This window comes from Diabrotica virgifera, chromosome 3 (assembly GCF_917563875.1).
Source record: "Diabrotica virgifera virgifera chromosome 3, PGI_DIABVI_V3a".
NCBI lineage: Eukaryota > Metazoa > Arthropoda > Insecta > Coleoptera > Chrysomelidae > Diabrotica > Diabrotica virgifera.
This window is the reverse complement of record NC_065445.1, coordinates 123,257,963-123,273,333: the sequence shown is the minus strand read 5'-3', so window position 1 is coordinate 123,273,333 and position 15,371 is coordinate 123,257,963. Positions and strand designations below refer to the sequence as shown.

At 32.4% G+C, this 15,371-nt stretch overlaps 1 protein-coding gene across 1 annotated transcript in view; it reads right to left on the bottom strand.

Moving 5' to 3' along the window:
- Window positions 1-579: 579 nt before the first annotated feature.
- LOC126881288 (protein melted) overlaps window positions 580-15,371 on the bottom strand; it is a 141,758-nt gene continuing 126,966 nt past the window's right edge. The window contains exon 12 of the mRNA XM_050645483.1: window positions 580-13,947. Coding sequence (XP_050501440.1) covers window positions 13,693-13,947 — 255 coding nt within the window. The 3' untranslated portion in view covers window positions 580-13,692. The remainder of the gene's footprint in view (window positions 13,948-15,371) is intronic.

The following is a 15,371-nucleotide window of genomic DNA, read 5'->3' as shown; positions in this document are numbered from 1 at the left end:
AAAAATATTGTTTTACTTGACTGTAACGGGTTAGTTTTAATTTAACATTTTTAGAGACCTACATTTTTAGGACCTTGGTAATGTCCGATCGAAAATTCTTTTGAAGAAAATCGGCATCGCCGCGCTAAAAACTCCCATAAGGATTGTATTACCGTATGTTCGTGTACTGTAAAGTCAAGGTGGGACAGACATTAGACAACTTAGAAAATGACTTAAAATCTATTGGAATTAGAGCATGGAGAAGAGTTGCCAGAGACAGGGGCAAATGGAGGATTGTTCTGAAGAAGGCTTTGGCTCATAAGGAGCTGTAGCGCCACTGATGATGATGATGAAAATTTCATTTTGTAAAAATTTGCTGGTAGTAGCATCTAGCTGAAATGGTGATAGGAATATGTATCAATGTACTACTTAAAACTGTCATTGAAATTATACATTTTATGAAAAGTTCATTTATTTGGATACTAACTTCTGCGACTTATTTAGATATTCTAGAAAGGTCAATGAATATTTCAGATAATTTAGAGAGTAACAAGTAGTTTCTAACGCAAAAAATACAATATTATATAGTCAACACAAAACTCTCGCTTTATTTATATGTAATCACTCATATTTCTACAGAAAAACAATAGTACAGGATTCCCAACAAGAGGGTGTAATAGTGGGATTAAATATCGAGTATTATACCATATAAGATTGAATATGTAAAAAAGATGCACACCGCTTTAAATTCATGACATGCAGTACGGTCAACACTAGATGTAAAGAAGTTACACAGATTTTTAATCTCACATTGCTCCATCTTGCTCATAGTTAGTAAATGAAATTAGGCGTAATATAACAAAAAAACTGAGGGGTATATTTATAATATACACACTACAGGGTAAGCTTTTTAAAGTCTAAACGATTTTAATCGATATAATATATTGATATTGTCCTTTCTTTAACAATCACAATTCTATTTTCCTTTTAGGTCCTCTTACCTACCTTTCTTTCGTATATTTGTAATTTTTGCTTGTGACAGTTGGTCACACAGGCAAAGGTTGGTTTTTGAAATCTTTTAGTTGGTTTATGTATTTTGTTTCCGGGAAACACTGTTGCAATTAGGTATATTCATGATCAATGGCGTTACAACTCCGTGAATCTTTACAGAGTTTACTATTGCCTTCCATTCTTGTCGGTCCTGTGCCACCATTTCCCACTGTATCTCTCCCATTTTCTTCAGATCATCCCTGATTTCATCTTTTCCTATTTTTTAGTCTTTCTACGGATCTCCCATCTCGGCTTTCCAAAAACTAAAAAAATAGAAGAGTAGAAAGGAACGACCACATAAGCCGAATGACAACAAATAGAGTAGTAAGGACGGCGAGAGATGATCTAGTATCGAATATCGAGTATCTAGTATCGAATAGGAAGACGATCAGTGAGAATACCACGAAAACAATGGAATGACAACTTCCTGGAGGCGCATTGAAAAAACCGACAGTCATGTCTACACAACAAGAAGAAGAAGTAAATATTTGATGTTGAAATAGAGAGATCTCATGGACAAAATAATGGGAGACTGAATTAACCGCAGATTCGTGTAGTTTTTTACTGAGTTTTCTACCATTCCTAAAATTATTCATGTAATAAACACATTTAATGAATTTAGTTATGGGATGTAATTTTCGCCAAAATTATTATCCATTCCGTTACATGAGATGGATAAATGCTAGGAAAGTGCTCGTGAAAGACAGAATATGAATCGATTCATCTGTGCCCATACATGTCAAATAAGTTTAGTTTAAGTTGGAACTATGAATAGAAAGATCACTTCATGTTGATCGGTCACGGGTTTATGAAGTTTTGATCCAGTATCTACTAAATATAAGGGAAAGATTTGTTCTGTTCACTTGCAGATATTTTAATTAAAGTACATAATCCTTCTCGGTTAAATAAGAAATAGTAAAATATATTTCATTCTTTATTTTATCAACCACTTCCAAATAATAACGATATGATTTAAATAAATATGTGATCTATAATGGAAATCGGGAAAAGTTGATCAGTCAGTATTATTATTTTCCATTGTTTGGTGTTATTCCACTAAGAGAGATTCTTTCTGTCTATTATAAAAATAAGTACATTAATCTTACATAATAGAACGACTCGTTTCATCCCGACCTGTAATTATACAGTGAGGACGTTAAGGTTGGAATAAATTAATTTTCTCGCGAATGGGCGATTTTGGACATAAATCCTGAAACAGGTCAATTTTTATTTTTAAATTGCGATTTTTTGGCATATATATCATACTAGTGACATCATCCGTCTGGGCGTGACGACTTAATCGATGGTTTTTTTAAATTAGAGTAGGGGTCGTGTTATAGCGCATTTGAAAGGTTATTTAATTACTATTCAGTAATATAAACATTAACATAATTACTTATACAGGATATTTAAAAACAATTATATTAATTGAGACAAAACGAAGAATGTATGTAATTTATTTAATTCAAAATACATTTTACTGCTGTCAGAAAACAGAAACAATGTTTTCCACCTACCTCTACCGAAAGTATACTTTTCCTGACCTGATTGTAGGGAGCAAAGTCGTACTTTTCCTCCCGAGGGAGGGAAAGTACTTTTCATCCCGAGGGAGGAAAAGTAAAAGTGACGTCATGGTATTTCATTCATGAAATAACTTATTGACGCCCTATACAATATTCTATTATCTATTACGTAAGTATCTAATTTTAACGTTTATTTATAGAGCATCCTGTATTTTTCAGAATGGTAAAAACAGTACATTGTTATTTTGATTTAACAATGTTTACATTAATAATTTGACTTATATTTGACAGTTGACAGTTATACTGTACCTACTTGTTAGTTTTAGTTCTCTAATAAATTTTGTCAGTTAAATCGTTGATTGAGGTATTGGAGAAGATATCTCATGTTACGAAAGAAAACGAAACCTCTGCTATATTCGCCTCATAGATGGCAGGCCAAAAGCCATCTAGTGAGCAGATATGTGAATCTCTAACCCTTAGAACGACAAAGAAATTTGTATAAAATTCTACTTGTATTATTTTTGGATTTGACCACAAAACGCTACAATCGACAGCGTTGCCATTTCTAAATGTTTTGGTAATATTCGGTATCGAAAATATTTATTAGTCCAAGCTGTATAGTCACCTCCGTTATGTAAATTATTCCTTTTCGATTATTTTGCACAAATTTACTCAAAAAGAGATCCTTATAACAAATCCACAGGGTACCAGGCGGTACCGCGGTCGGAAAATTGTTTAAAAATTTTTTTTAAACAAATTCACAAAAATATTTTTTTTCACTTCGAACAATTTTTTTTTAGATTCTTTGGGTCATTCTCAGCAAAAAAGGTCTCTTGTTATTTTTCTCTAAAATTGATTGTTGTTGAGTTATACGCGATTTAAAATTTGAAAAAGCTAAAATAACCATTTTCAAGGGTTAATAACTCGGTTAAAAGTAATCATTATGAAAGTCAGAAACTGACCAAATTACCCAAAGATTAAAGTCCCCTCTACAAGATCCTGAAGAAATGTTTGTCATTATTTCATTACTAAGATGTTATTTTTAATTATCAACAATGAGCTTTAAGCGTGTATTGAGGCGGCGCGGCCGTCAATGTGAGTGCGAGTGAGATGCTCCATTGGACGGCTGGAATGGTGCATCTCTTTCGCAATCACCATTGAAGGCCGCCTAATATGCGCTTAGCGCCCATTGTTAATAATTAAAAATGACAGCTTAGTAATAACATAATGACAAAAATTTCTTTATGATCTTGTAGAGGGGGTTTTAAACTTTGATTAGGTCACTTTCCGACTTTCATAATAATTATTAGAGAGCGGAATATATGCAAAGTGCATATAGATGCTATTTTCAGACAACAAACACAACATTGCATATTTAAGCTAAACACGATTTATTTTGCATATTTTAAAAATAAATTATATAAAAGTTTAAAATTTTCCTCTCTTAGTTGGAATTTTATAACTTCGATATGAACGAGCTCGTTATTTATCTATCTATGGCTCATTATTATCTATCTGGACTTTCCCATTACTACCTGAATTTAACAATTATGGGTGTTCCCAGAAAAATATTATTTTATTAGCGTAGCAAGTCGTAGGTACCTACCTGCTTTTAAGGGTCTAATATTTATTTTGTCAGTTTCCGGCCAACATTTGTTTAAAGTAAACGTTGTATCGTATTTAGTGTTTTTGAAGTGATTGGTATATATTAAATTTAAATATGTCTACCATTCAAAAAAGCGCTTGGATAAAGTGTTTTCCCGAGTTAAAGTTAAGTGGAGACAAAGTATTTTGCAAGGCCTGTTCCAAAATCGTAAGTTACATTCATTTTCACATTTCATTTTTTAAATATTGTCCTATAACATCAGTAGATGTAGAACGAACTTTTTCTGTGTCCAAACACGTTTTTAGTGATAGAAGGCAAAAGTTGCTAGTTGAAAATTTTGAAAAATATTTGATTATAAATTCATACTATAATTTAGATTCTTAATTTAATTATAATATCAGTTTTTGTGTCATTTCATTTGTTTTTATGTGAAAAATAAATATGTATTAAACATAGATGTAGGTTGAATTTTTTAAACATAAATGTTTATATTTAATATATTGTTTTATTTTTGAGTATTTTTAATATGCATTTGCATATTTAGACAAATTTAGAAAAAATACCTGCATATTTGTAGTTAAAGTAATGCATATATATGCGCATATTTTGGTAATGTTGTGTTACATATATTCCGCTCTCTAATAATTATATTTAACCGAGTTATTAAACATTGAAAATGGCCATTTTCGCATTTTTCAAATTTTAAATCGCGGATAACTCGACAACAATCAATTTTAGAGAAAAATCACAAGTTACTAGGTCTGGATCCCGCGTACCAAAAAAGTTGATTAATAGCAAGCTGAAAATGTGTGAATAGCTTAACGGTGTCTAGACGGACAAACTTTGATGTATGGGAACATTGGAACAGGAGAAGTTTTAATAGTGGTTCAGGTTAAAGATTTGGACCGTCAGGCTACGAAAACTGTATTTTGTCGGATAGAACTTTCAATTGATTTGTTACGTTTTCATTGAACTCTAATGCAAAAATCAGACTGCTATTTATCATCAACGTAATTCCTGTTATTTGACATATTCTACGTGTCGGACTTAAAATGCCCAGTTGGTGATAAATAGCAGTCTGATATTTGCATGAGAGTTTAATAAAAGGGTAACAAATCAATTGGAAGTTCTGTCCGACAAAATAGATGGGATGTTTTCGTAGTCTAACGCTCCAAATTTTTAACCTGTTCCACGATTAAAACTTCCCCTGTTCCAGTGTTCCCATGCATCAAAGTTTGTCCGACTAGACACTCTTAAGCTATGATCAAATTTCAGCTTGCTATTAATCAACTTTTTTTTGGTACGCGGGATCCAAAACTATACCTTTTTTGCTCAGAATGGCCCAAATGATCTAAAAAATTATTTTTGTGAATTTGTTTAACAAAAATTATTGTTTAAACAATTTTTCGATTATGGTACCGTCTCTCACCCTGTGGATTTGTTATAAGGACCTCTTTTTGAGTAAGTTTGTGCAAAAATTTCGAATTGGAATAATTTACCTAACGGGGGCGACAATACAAACTCGACTATGTCCTAGCAAACATCTTTCTTAAATACCGTTATATGAAGGGTAGTGGTCCTGGCTGGTGATTTATTGCCGGGCTGAGGTTCGCTTTAGAATTAAAATAAAACCAGATGTGCCAAAGACTTTGCTTTGGAAATATTTACCTATACAATATGTACTATATTTTCACAATAATGGATTTAAACTTAGATTATAGAAACGAATCTTCTTCTTTTTGTGCCTATTCGTTTAGAATATTGACGATCATTCTGGCTCTAATGATTTTATTAACTGATGCTTTAAATAGATTAGTTGTTGTGGAGAACCATTTCCTCAGGTTCTTTAACCATGATATTCTTCTTCTTCCAATTTCTCGTTTCCGAATACTTTGCCTTGAAGTATTACCGTCAGTAATCTGTATTTGGTGCCGTTTCTCATTATGTGTTATACTAACTTTCGAACTTTTTAACGATATATACTAACTTTCTCCTTTTAATGGTGTACATCACCTCTCTTTCTTTTCCCATTCTTCGTAATACGGTCTCGTTGGTTATCTTGTCCGTACATGATATCCTTATGATTCGTCTGTATAGTCACATCTCGAAGGTTTCAAGTTTTTTCTCCATCGCTTTAGTGAGTGTCCAGGATTCAACTCAGTAGTATAATACTAAAAAGATATAACATCGTAGGAGCCTTACTTTTATCTCCAGTTTAAGGTTGTGGATTTTAAAGAGTTTTGCCATGTTATTTAATGCATTCCGAGCCTTCTCTATTTTACATTTTATTTCTTGTGAGTGGTCCCATTGTTCGTTTACTATTGTTCCAAGATATGTATACTATACTGTATACTGGTATATTAACTCAGTCCCCTGGTGTATTCTTGATAACCAGTTGGGCGCCTCTAATTTTATTTTTGCTGATGACCATAAATTTAGTTTTTGATATATTTTCTTGTAGTCCAAATCTTTTACTTATACGCCAGGGAAATAAGGCAAAAATATGCCATGTTCGGAACACTTGAGCAGCCAGGTTACAAATGGTTTTTTTGGGTACTATATACTATACATATACCCAGGGCCGCGCCGTCCACGTGTGCAATGTGTGCGGCGCACACAGGCGCCAGCAATTAAGGGGCGCCACTAGAGTTGGTACAAAAATTTTACGCAGGTCACAACAACACTTACCCATTTACCGACCTTGCCACTCCGTATATCTCAACTTCAAAGGAAAGTAGGCCTTTGAAGTTTGCCTACATTACGTATTGATGTATACAATCTGCATAAACAAGAAAAATCCTAATTATTAACTATTTTTTACGGGAAATAAGCCACAATTTTACTAAAAAATATATTTTATTAATATTTTATTTTATTATTTTTTTAGTAAAATTTTGGCTTATTTACCATCAAAAATAGTTAATTACAAAAATGCCACAAGAAAATAGTTTCAGAACAACATTAAGAAAAATCCTGTAAAGACATGCAGCCACCGGTCCAGCAGAATTTATGCTTTAAAGCCATTGTACAACAATTTGACAGAAATAATGATGCTTTATGTGATATAACACATTCGGATTTTGATCTTGATTCAAAATATCAAGCTAGATGTTTAGGAGATAAAATACCAACATTTACATTTATATGCTCAGTCCACATTTATGGTATGAAGTTCTGATGAAAGTTAACTTCGTCAGCAAAAGTTTACGATCAAAAACAATGAATATGCTAAATGCTTTAGAAGAGTTAAGGGCGTAGGTAAAATTTCGCTCCAATGTGTTTTAAATTCATTAATTTTTTTCAAATCCTGAGAAAACTAATAGGTATTTTTGAAAAATTTAAACCCAGAATGAAAGATTGCATTATTACCAAGGGCCGAAAGTCCCTAAAAACTTATATGATGTTTATTTGTTTATTTTAATAAACGTCATAGAAGTGATTTTTAGTTTTAAATATCTCATTCAAATGAAACATTTCGGTTATTCTAATGGACTTTCGGCCCTCGGTAATAATGTAATCTTTCACTCAGCGTTTAAATTTTTCAAGAATACTTATTAGTTTTCTCAGGATTCGAAAAAAATTGTTAATTCATTTAAAACACATTGATGCGAAATTTTACGTCTACGCCCTTAAAACAATTCTCGCTCTAGTTTCGAATAGATAGCAAATTTAATGATGTTATTACTACAGCCAATGAAACTGTAGAGAAACTGGATGCGGAGCCATGGTACAATAACTTTCCCAAGCTTAATTGAAGCTTTATTGTACCATGATGCGGAGCCCAGTTTTCAACCAGCCACACAGTTACGGAGTCGGAATAAAAGCAGGCTGTTCGCTTACGAACGTAAAAACAGACGAACAGATGTTGGATCCTAAAATGTCATACAAAGTTCATTTCTTTTATTGTGTTCTCGACCAAGCATTAATTTCAGCAAATGAAAGATTTTCCATATTGGAGAATCATGTTGATTCTTTCAATTTTCTATATAATTTAAACGACATTACAGAAAACTCACAATTAAAACTGTTGTGTAGAAATTTGTAAAAAAAAATGAGATTCTATTCATAGATATAGGGGGAGTGGATTTGTTTGAAGAAATTATACAGCTTCAGCCTTTGTTAAAAGAATTAAAGAATGATGTTTGTAAAATTTTAAAATTTATATTTTTAAACGAATTTACTGCAGGTTACCCAAATTTAACAATAGCTCTTCGCAATTCTGCTCACTCTGCCCATATCTGATGCCACTACTGAACGATTTTTTCTAAACTGAAAAAATTATTTAAGATTGACCATCAGTCAAGAACGGTTGACAAATTGATCTATCATCCCTATAGAGTCGTCAGTATTAAATCAAATTGATATTCACCATATTATAAAAAGATTTTTCGAACTGAAGATGCGAAAATTAAATTTTTTATAAAATGCTAAATATTTCATGTTTACCTACCTATATCTTTAGTTTTTTAGGCTGTTACGCCAAAGATTTATTTTTATTTAATTATTTTAACTTACTTTATTTTCTTGTTGCATGTGTAAGAATTTTTAGTTTTTTTTGGTTACAATAAATAATTGTTCATTTTAGGCGCCATTAAATGTCTTGCACACAGGCGCTACCACATGCTGGCGCGGCACTGCATATACCTAATACATAATAAATACAAAAATGCCCGTCACCGTTCGGACGAGAATTTTAGTTATTAACAAATAAGGGTCAAAAATGGCAGTTTCTTCGTTTAAATCGGTACAGGTAAAAATATGGCCATTCAATATCTAATTTATAGTATTCTTATTTTAGTAGATAAGCAATTTGGAAGCCCAAATGTGGTGATTTTAATTGTTATTAACAAATTATGGTAAAATTAGGTGTTTTTCAGGAATTATTAGAAGTCCTGTAAATAAACTGATAGTGTTAAGGTCTTCTCTGGTGTACTTTTGGTCGCTGAATCGAATGTGACTAGTCGCGATTAGGTACTCAAAATATGTTCTTATTTTGTTAATAACAAAATAATAGTTTATTCGCCGAAAAGCTCGAAATGCGCTATCTACAGCAAGTTTGTAGTCTTCTTCATAGTATTTTTATACGCTAAATCAATTGCCGCTAGTCGTGATAGCTTAAACCACGTTTCGACTTTGTTATTAATAAATTATTGCAAAAATAACGGTTTATAATACGTTCACTCACGGTTTTTGCTATAAATTTTAAAAAACCACTTGGATTGACATGAAATTTGGCATACACTAGGCTAACATGTCAGATAAAACAAGCGATTTTGTGTCGATGTCTGCTTTTACCCTGGGGGTGAGTGTCACGCCTTTTCGGGGGTGAAAAAAGAAACCTTTTAAATAAGTCCGGAAGTGGTTAAACTGATTAATTTTAAGCAACTTTTGTTCCATACAGTTTTTTGACCAAGTCAATACTTTTGGAGTTATTTGTTTTTTTGTTGAAAAATGAACATATTCACTCACAAATAACTCGAAAAGTATTGAATTAGTGAAAAAACTGTATAGAACAAACGTTGCTTAGAATTTATCAGTTTATCCAATTCCGGACTATTTTAAAGGTGTCTTCTTTCACCCCCGAAACGGGACGAAACACTCCCCCAGCGTAAAAGCACACATCGGCACAATATCATTTGTTTTGTTTGACATGTTAGCTACGTGCATGCCAAATTTCATGTCATTCCAAGTGGTTTTTTAGATGACTCCTAGTAGAGCAAAAACCGTGAGTAAACGTACTATAAACCGTTATTTTTGCAATAATTTATTAATAACAAAGTCGGAACCTGGTTTAAGCTATCACGACTAATGACAAGCGATTTAGCGTATATGATTCAATAAAATTGTGTTTTGACTGGGAAAGTTCTGATTTATTTCATTATATATGGCTTTTGGGCTGCTGAATCCGAATATGAGGTTTGCGGACAAAATTTCTGGCAGGAACATTGAAAAAATCGCGAAAAATGCGAAAAATTTCAGCTTTTTCCGCTTTTTTGCTCAAATCTCGAAAACTATTAACTTAGTAAATGGTCTGTTAACAGAAATTAAAGTACTTAAAATTATCTACAAACATCACTAATTACTTTTTTTTTAGACGAACTGTTCGGTCTAAAGTATAAGTTGAAAATTGCCAATTTTTAACGGTCTCGGCAAAACCCACTTTTTACATTCCAAAACTTTATTTTTTATTAGAATGCTGCCATTTGATAAAGTTCTCCTAGTTTTCTGTACAAAGTAGTTGGTACAGTAGTGGTTAGTACACTGTAGTTTTCTGTGCACCTGAGATTTATGAAAGTCAGAGAGCTGTTCAACTAATAAATTTTGAAAGGACAAAACCTCAAGCTTTATCAGAAATCAAGATCCGAAGTGAATTTCGACACCAACTGAAACTGTGACTCCATCTGTGCCTGATCTTCTGGGCTCTAAGGTAAGGGAAAAGCAGAGATATTCTCGGTATTTTCGGATGGAATGGATTCATGGAAGCTATGAGAAGAGATATACCATATTCATATTATGAACTAACATTTATTATTTTTACAGAAAACTAGGAGAAATTTACCAAATGACAATATTCTAATAAAAACTAAAGTTTTGGAATGTAAAAAGTGGGTTTTGCCGAGACCGTTAAAAATTGGCAATTTTCAACTTGGCAAATCGCGGCGAACTAAAAGTGCCACGGGACCCCCTATGTTGCGACTAGACTAAATGCCGTTGTTATTTCAATCAACGTCAATATCCAATACGTAGGTATAAATTTATTAAATGTAAACCACGTACAGTACTTTTATTTTTTACTCCTTTTAAACTCCTTTGTATAATATTATATTTCAATCAAGGATGGCACCTAAAAACATTTTATTTAAAATACACGCTAATTATCCAGGTACAGTAAATTGGACTAAAGTTTAATGGCAATAAAGTTTAATATATTCTTCTAAAAGCTTTACAATAATATCACTTAGGTCTGGATCCCGCGTATGAAAAAAAAGTTGATTAATAGCAAGCTGAAAATTTGTTAATAGCTTAAGAGTGTCTAGTCGGACAAACTTTGATATATGGGAACACTGGAACAGAGGAAGTTTTAATTGTGAAACAGGTCAAAAATTTGGAACAGTCATACCACGAAAACGGCACATGTATTTTGTCCGAGAGAACAGACTTAAACTCTCCGAACAGAGATTAAACTCTCATGCAAAAATCAGACTGCTATTTATCACCAATATGGGCGTTTTAATGAGTAGAACATATAGAATATGTCAAATGAGAGGAATTATGACAGGTGATAAATAGCAGTCTGATTTTTGCATGAGAGTTTAATCTCTGTTCGGAGAGTTTAAGTCTGTTCTGTCGGACAAAATATATGTGCCGTTTTCGTGGTCTGACCGTTCCAAATTTGTAACCTGTTCCACAATTAAAACTGCCCCTGTTACAGTGTTTCCATATATCAAAGATTATCCGACTAGACACCCTTAAGCTTTTAACAAATTTTCAGCTTGCTATTAATAATCTTTTTTTTCATACGCGGGATCCAGACCTAACTGTGAATGTATCGGAAACAGGTGTTTGTCCAACGTTCATGTTTTTTTATGCGTATTTTGTTTCTATTGTTAATTTAACCTTGCCCTTCTTAAAAATAACGTTAACTAAAAATTGAAAAACTGAACTAAATTAATTAACAGATACATAATATGTTAATTAGAAACGGTGTCCCAACCGTCTTTATTGTCAAAGCCTTATATAAAATATGCCCTTAAATAAAGGTAGATATGACGACATATAACAAGAAAAGCCTTCTATAAGTGTAATGCAAAGCAACTAATAATAATTATTGTGGGCATATTATGTTTCGAAATTCGTTAAGAATTACAAGAAATATTTATTTATACAATATGTATTCTAATTCAATCAAGGATTTAAATGAATATACTCTTGAATAAAACGATAAACACAAAGTTGGAATCCGATCAATTCATGTAATACAATACATAGGTATTGAAAAAAATCAAATGACAGTAGTTACATTATATCAAACTACAAAAAAGTTGTTTCAAACAACGTAAATACCACCGTTCATTGAAATATTATATTTCAGACCTATAAATATTTACAAAGAAAGAATCATTTAAATTTTATGACTAACTAGAAATTTCTTAGATGTGGCAACAGAGCTGGTGTGTAAAAAGGCTGGCTGAGTCTCTTTCCTTGTCTAAGGTGTAACGGTAAACGAAATAAAACAGGAAACTACAGGCTAACAGTATAGTTTGCGATGAATCCACTGGGGCAGTACCTACCGAAGAATCTATTTTTCAATAATTTTCCAGTTTGTAAGAGACAGAAGATCGTATTCGCGTTTTTGAAAGAAGGATAGAGATACTCGGTGAATGTCGGTGATAGAATGCCTCAATTTTTAGTGAAGCATGAGAGATCTTCCCATATCAATATTTCAATCAACGGTTAAATACATAAATAAATTATTTAAAAATGAAAAAATTACTTGATATTTGAGGAAGGTGGAAAAATCATATGTATAACATGGGAGTAAAGTGCCTTTTCCTTCCTTGTTATACAAATAGCTATTATTTCACAAAGCCTAATAGCCTTATACAAATAGCTATTTTTTCATCTTTTCGTTTAAAATACATGTTCAAACTGCTAAGAGGCAGATGGGTGGCAGCTTTAACATGGTATTTAACGAAAAACAATATTTATTTCACAAATAAACAATTCTTTATGTTTTCTAACAGCAGTAAAATTAATTTTGAATTAGGTAAATTACATACATTCTTCTTTTTGTCTCAATTAATTTAATTTAAAAAAATTGGTTTTGGACACCCTGTATACATAATAATGTTAATATTTATATTACTGAATAGATAATTAAATAACCTTACAAAAATGACCTATTACACGATCCTCACTCTCATTAAAAAAATTCATTGATTACTTCATCACTCCCAGATGGATGACGTCACTAGTAGTATGATATATATTATGCCAAAAATTCATAATTTAAAAATAAAAATCGACCTGTTTCGAAATCCAAAATTGCCCATTCTCGAGAAAATTAATTTATTCTAACCTAAATGTCCTCACTGTATGCAGAAATTATGTTTTCTGAAGACTCACATGTTTAAGGTTATTTTCTGTCTTTACTATCTCGATTATTGTCGCCGTTTCTCTATCCATTCCATTAATGTCTGTGATATCGATAGTGTGTGTGTTAAGTTGATTTATTATTCTTTGTAGAAAAGAGAGACTAGTGTTCCTCATCTGAGACTCCTCCTCCAAATGACGTATTCCCAGCACACCTTTTCCTTTTTGTTACACAAATATTCGAAGTTAACGCTTGCTGACGACGCAATTTTCAATAAACAAAATATATCGACTGAATTATTTTCTATAAAAACAATAACCTACTCCGAGTTTGAAACAGCTTATTATTGCACACCGTCAATACGTTTATGTACCACACCATTAATGATGGCAAATTTTCGAGTTTTTAGTAATTCAGTTATAATAATAATTTTGAAAACTTCACATGACCGTTCGACTAGAGCTGATGCCTCTCGCAGGCAACGAATTACTTTTGTTAGGCAACTCTTTCGCATGTGAGTGTGCGACGACTATACTTAAACATTGAACCCACTCCTCCGCGTTCTTCCCATCTTTTGGTTTCAGGATCAAGGTTTGATTTTCTGTAAATATTTCGAACGCTTTTGGGATGTTCCTTGCTCCGCGAGACACCTTCACTGATCGGATCTGGTTGACATCAATGGATTCACCACCACTCTGAAAAAAAAAATGTAGAGGTAATTCATTAATGTTTTGTATATGGATAGCGATTTCCGAAGTGGAAATCGAAACGTCGAATAAACTTAATTTCAAAGTAAAATTGTGGCTTACTCCCAAATCTCTCTCTTCAATTCTGACACTCCCTATGAAATAGACTATTTTCTCTCAAACAACAAACGAATATTTGAAGACATTCAACAATCAATAACGTAACAACGGGTAGTGACCATCGTATAGTTAGAGCAAAAATAAATATTAACATGAAAGAAGAGAGCAAACAACGCGGATAGATGCCTTTTAACTAAAAACAAATGAAGAGCAATTCCTAGAGGTCTTAGCGGATAAGTTCGAATATGATCCTTCACATAATCAAGATCAAATTGACGAAATTAACAAAAACATCAATAAGAACCTTCTCGAAGCCGGACTACAAAGAAAACAAGGACTAAAGAAGACAAAATAAGCAACGAAACTAAATAACTAATGACGGAAAGAAGACAACTACTAGCGCAAAATAAACGCCATACTCAAGAGTACATAGAACTTAATAAAACAATTAGAAAAGAACTAAAACGCGATATACAAAAATGGAACGAGAACTTAATAGAGCGAGTCATTGAAAATAACAGAGGCTTAAAATGTTTAAGACCCGCACTGGGTGTTCAAAAAATCATCAAAATTAAAGACGCCAATAGTAAGGAAGAAAAGGACAAATATAAAATAACAAAAATAGTCGAAGACTTCTACAAAACCTTGTACAGTTCGCAAAGCCAGCATAATGAATCAACAAAGGATAACGTCAAAAGACAAATAAACAACGCGGGATCAGAAATACTACCAAATATAAAGGGATTCGAAATAGAAAGAGCTTTAAAAGACCTAAAAAATAATAAAGCTCCAGGACACGACGGTATAATTGCCGAGCTCTTGAAAACAAGCAAAACAGTAACAATCCCTATACTTACAGCTATTTAATAAATGTGTCCATAATAGGCAAATCAAAATAAGCGGTACGCTATCTGGTGAGCATTGGAGTAACTAAAAATAGTGACTTTGTTCTTCCATTTTGCTTTGAGTTTGTGTGTTTGTATAAAAATATTTACGTCTTAAAAGCAATTTGATAAGAATGAGTCGTTCAAATCGGTATTGTTTTCAAATAGTCTTATAGGTATTGCTTCAAATAGCGAATTGAAATTAACTTTTCATTACAAAATATTAAAACAAAGCCTAAAAAGTTGTGGAACAATTTGTGGGTTACATACATAGTGGAAATGTTCCATAGGTCTTATATTACTGAATGATTATATCAATCATTGTTACAGCCAATGAAAAAAGAATCTTACTGAAACAATAAAGCGCACAAAAGGGGCAAATATGTTACTGTAGAAAAAGCAGAAAAATGAAACCAATTGTATTGGACG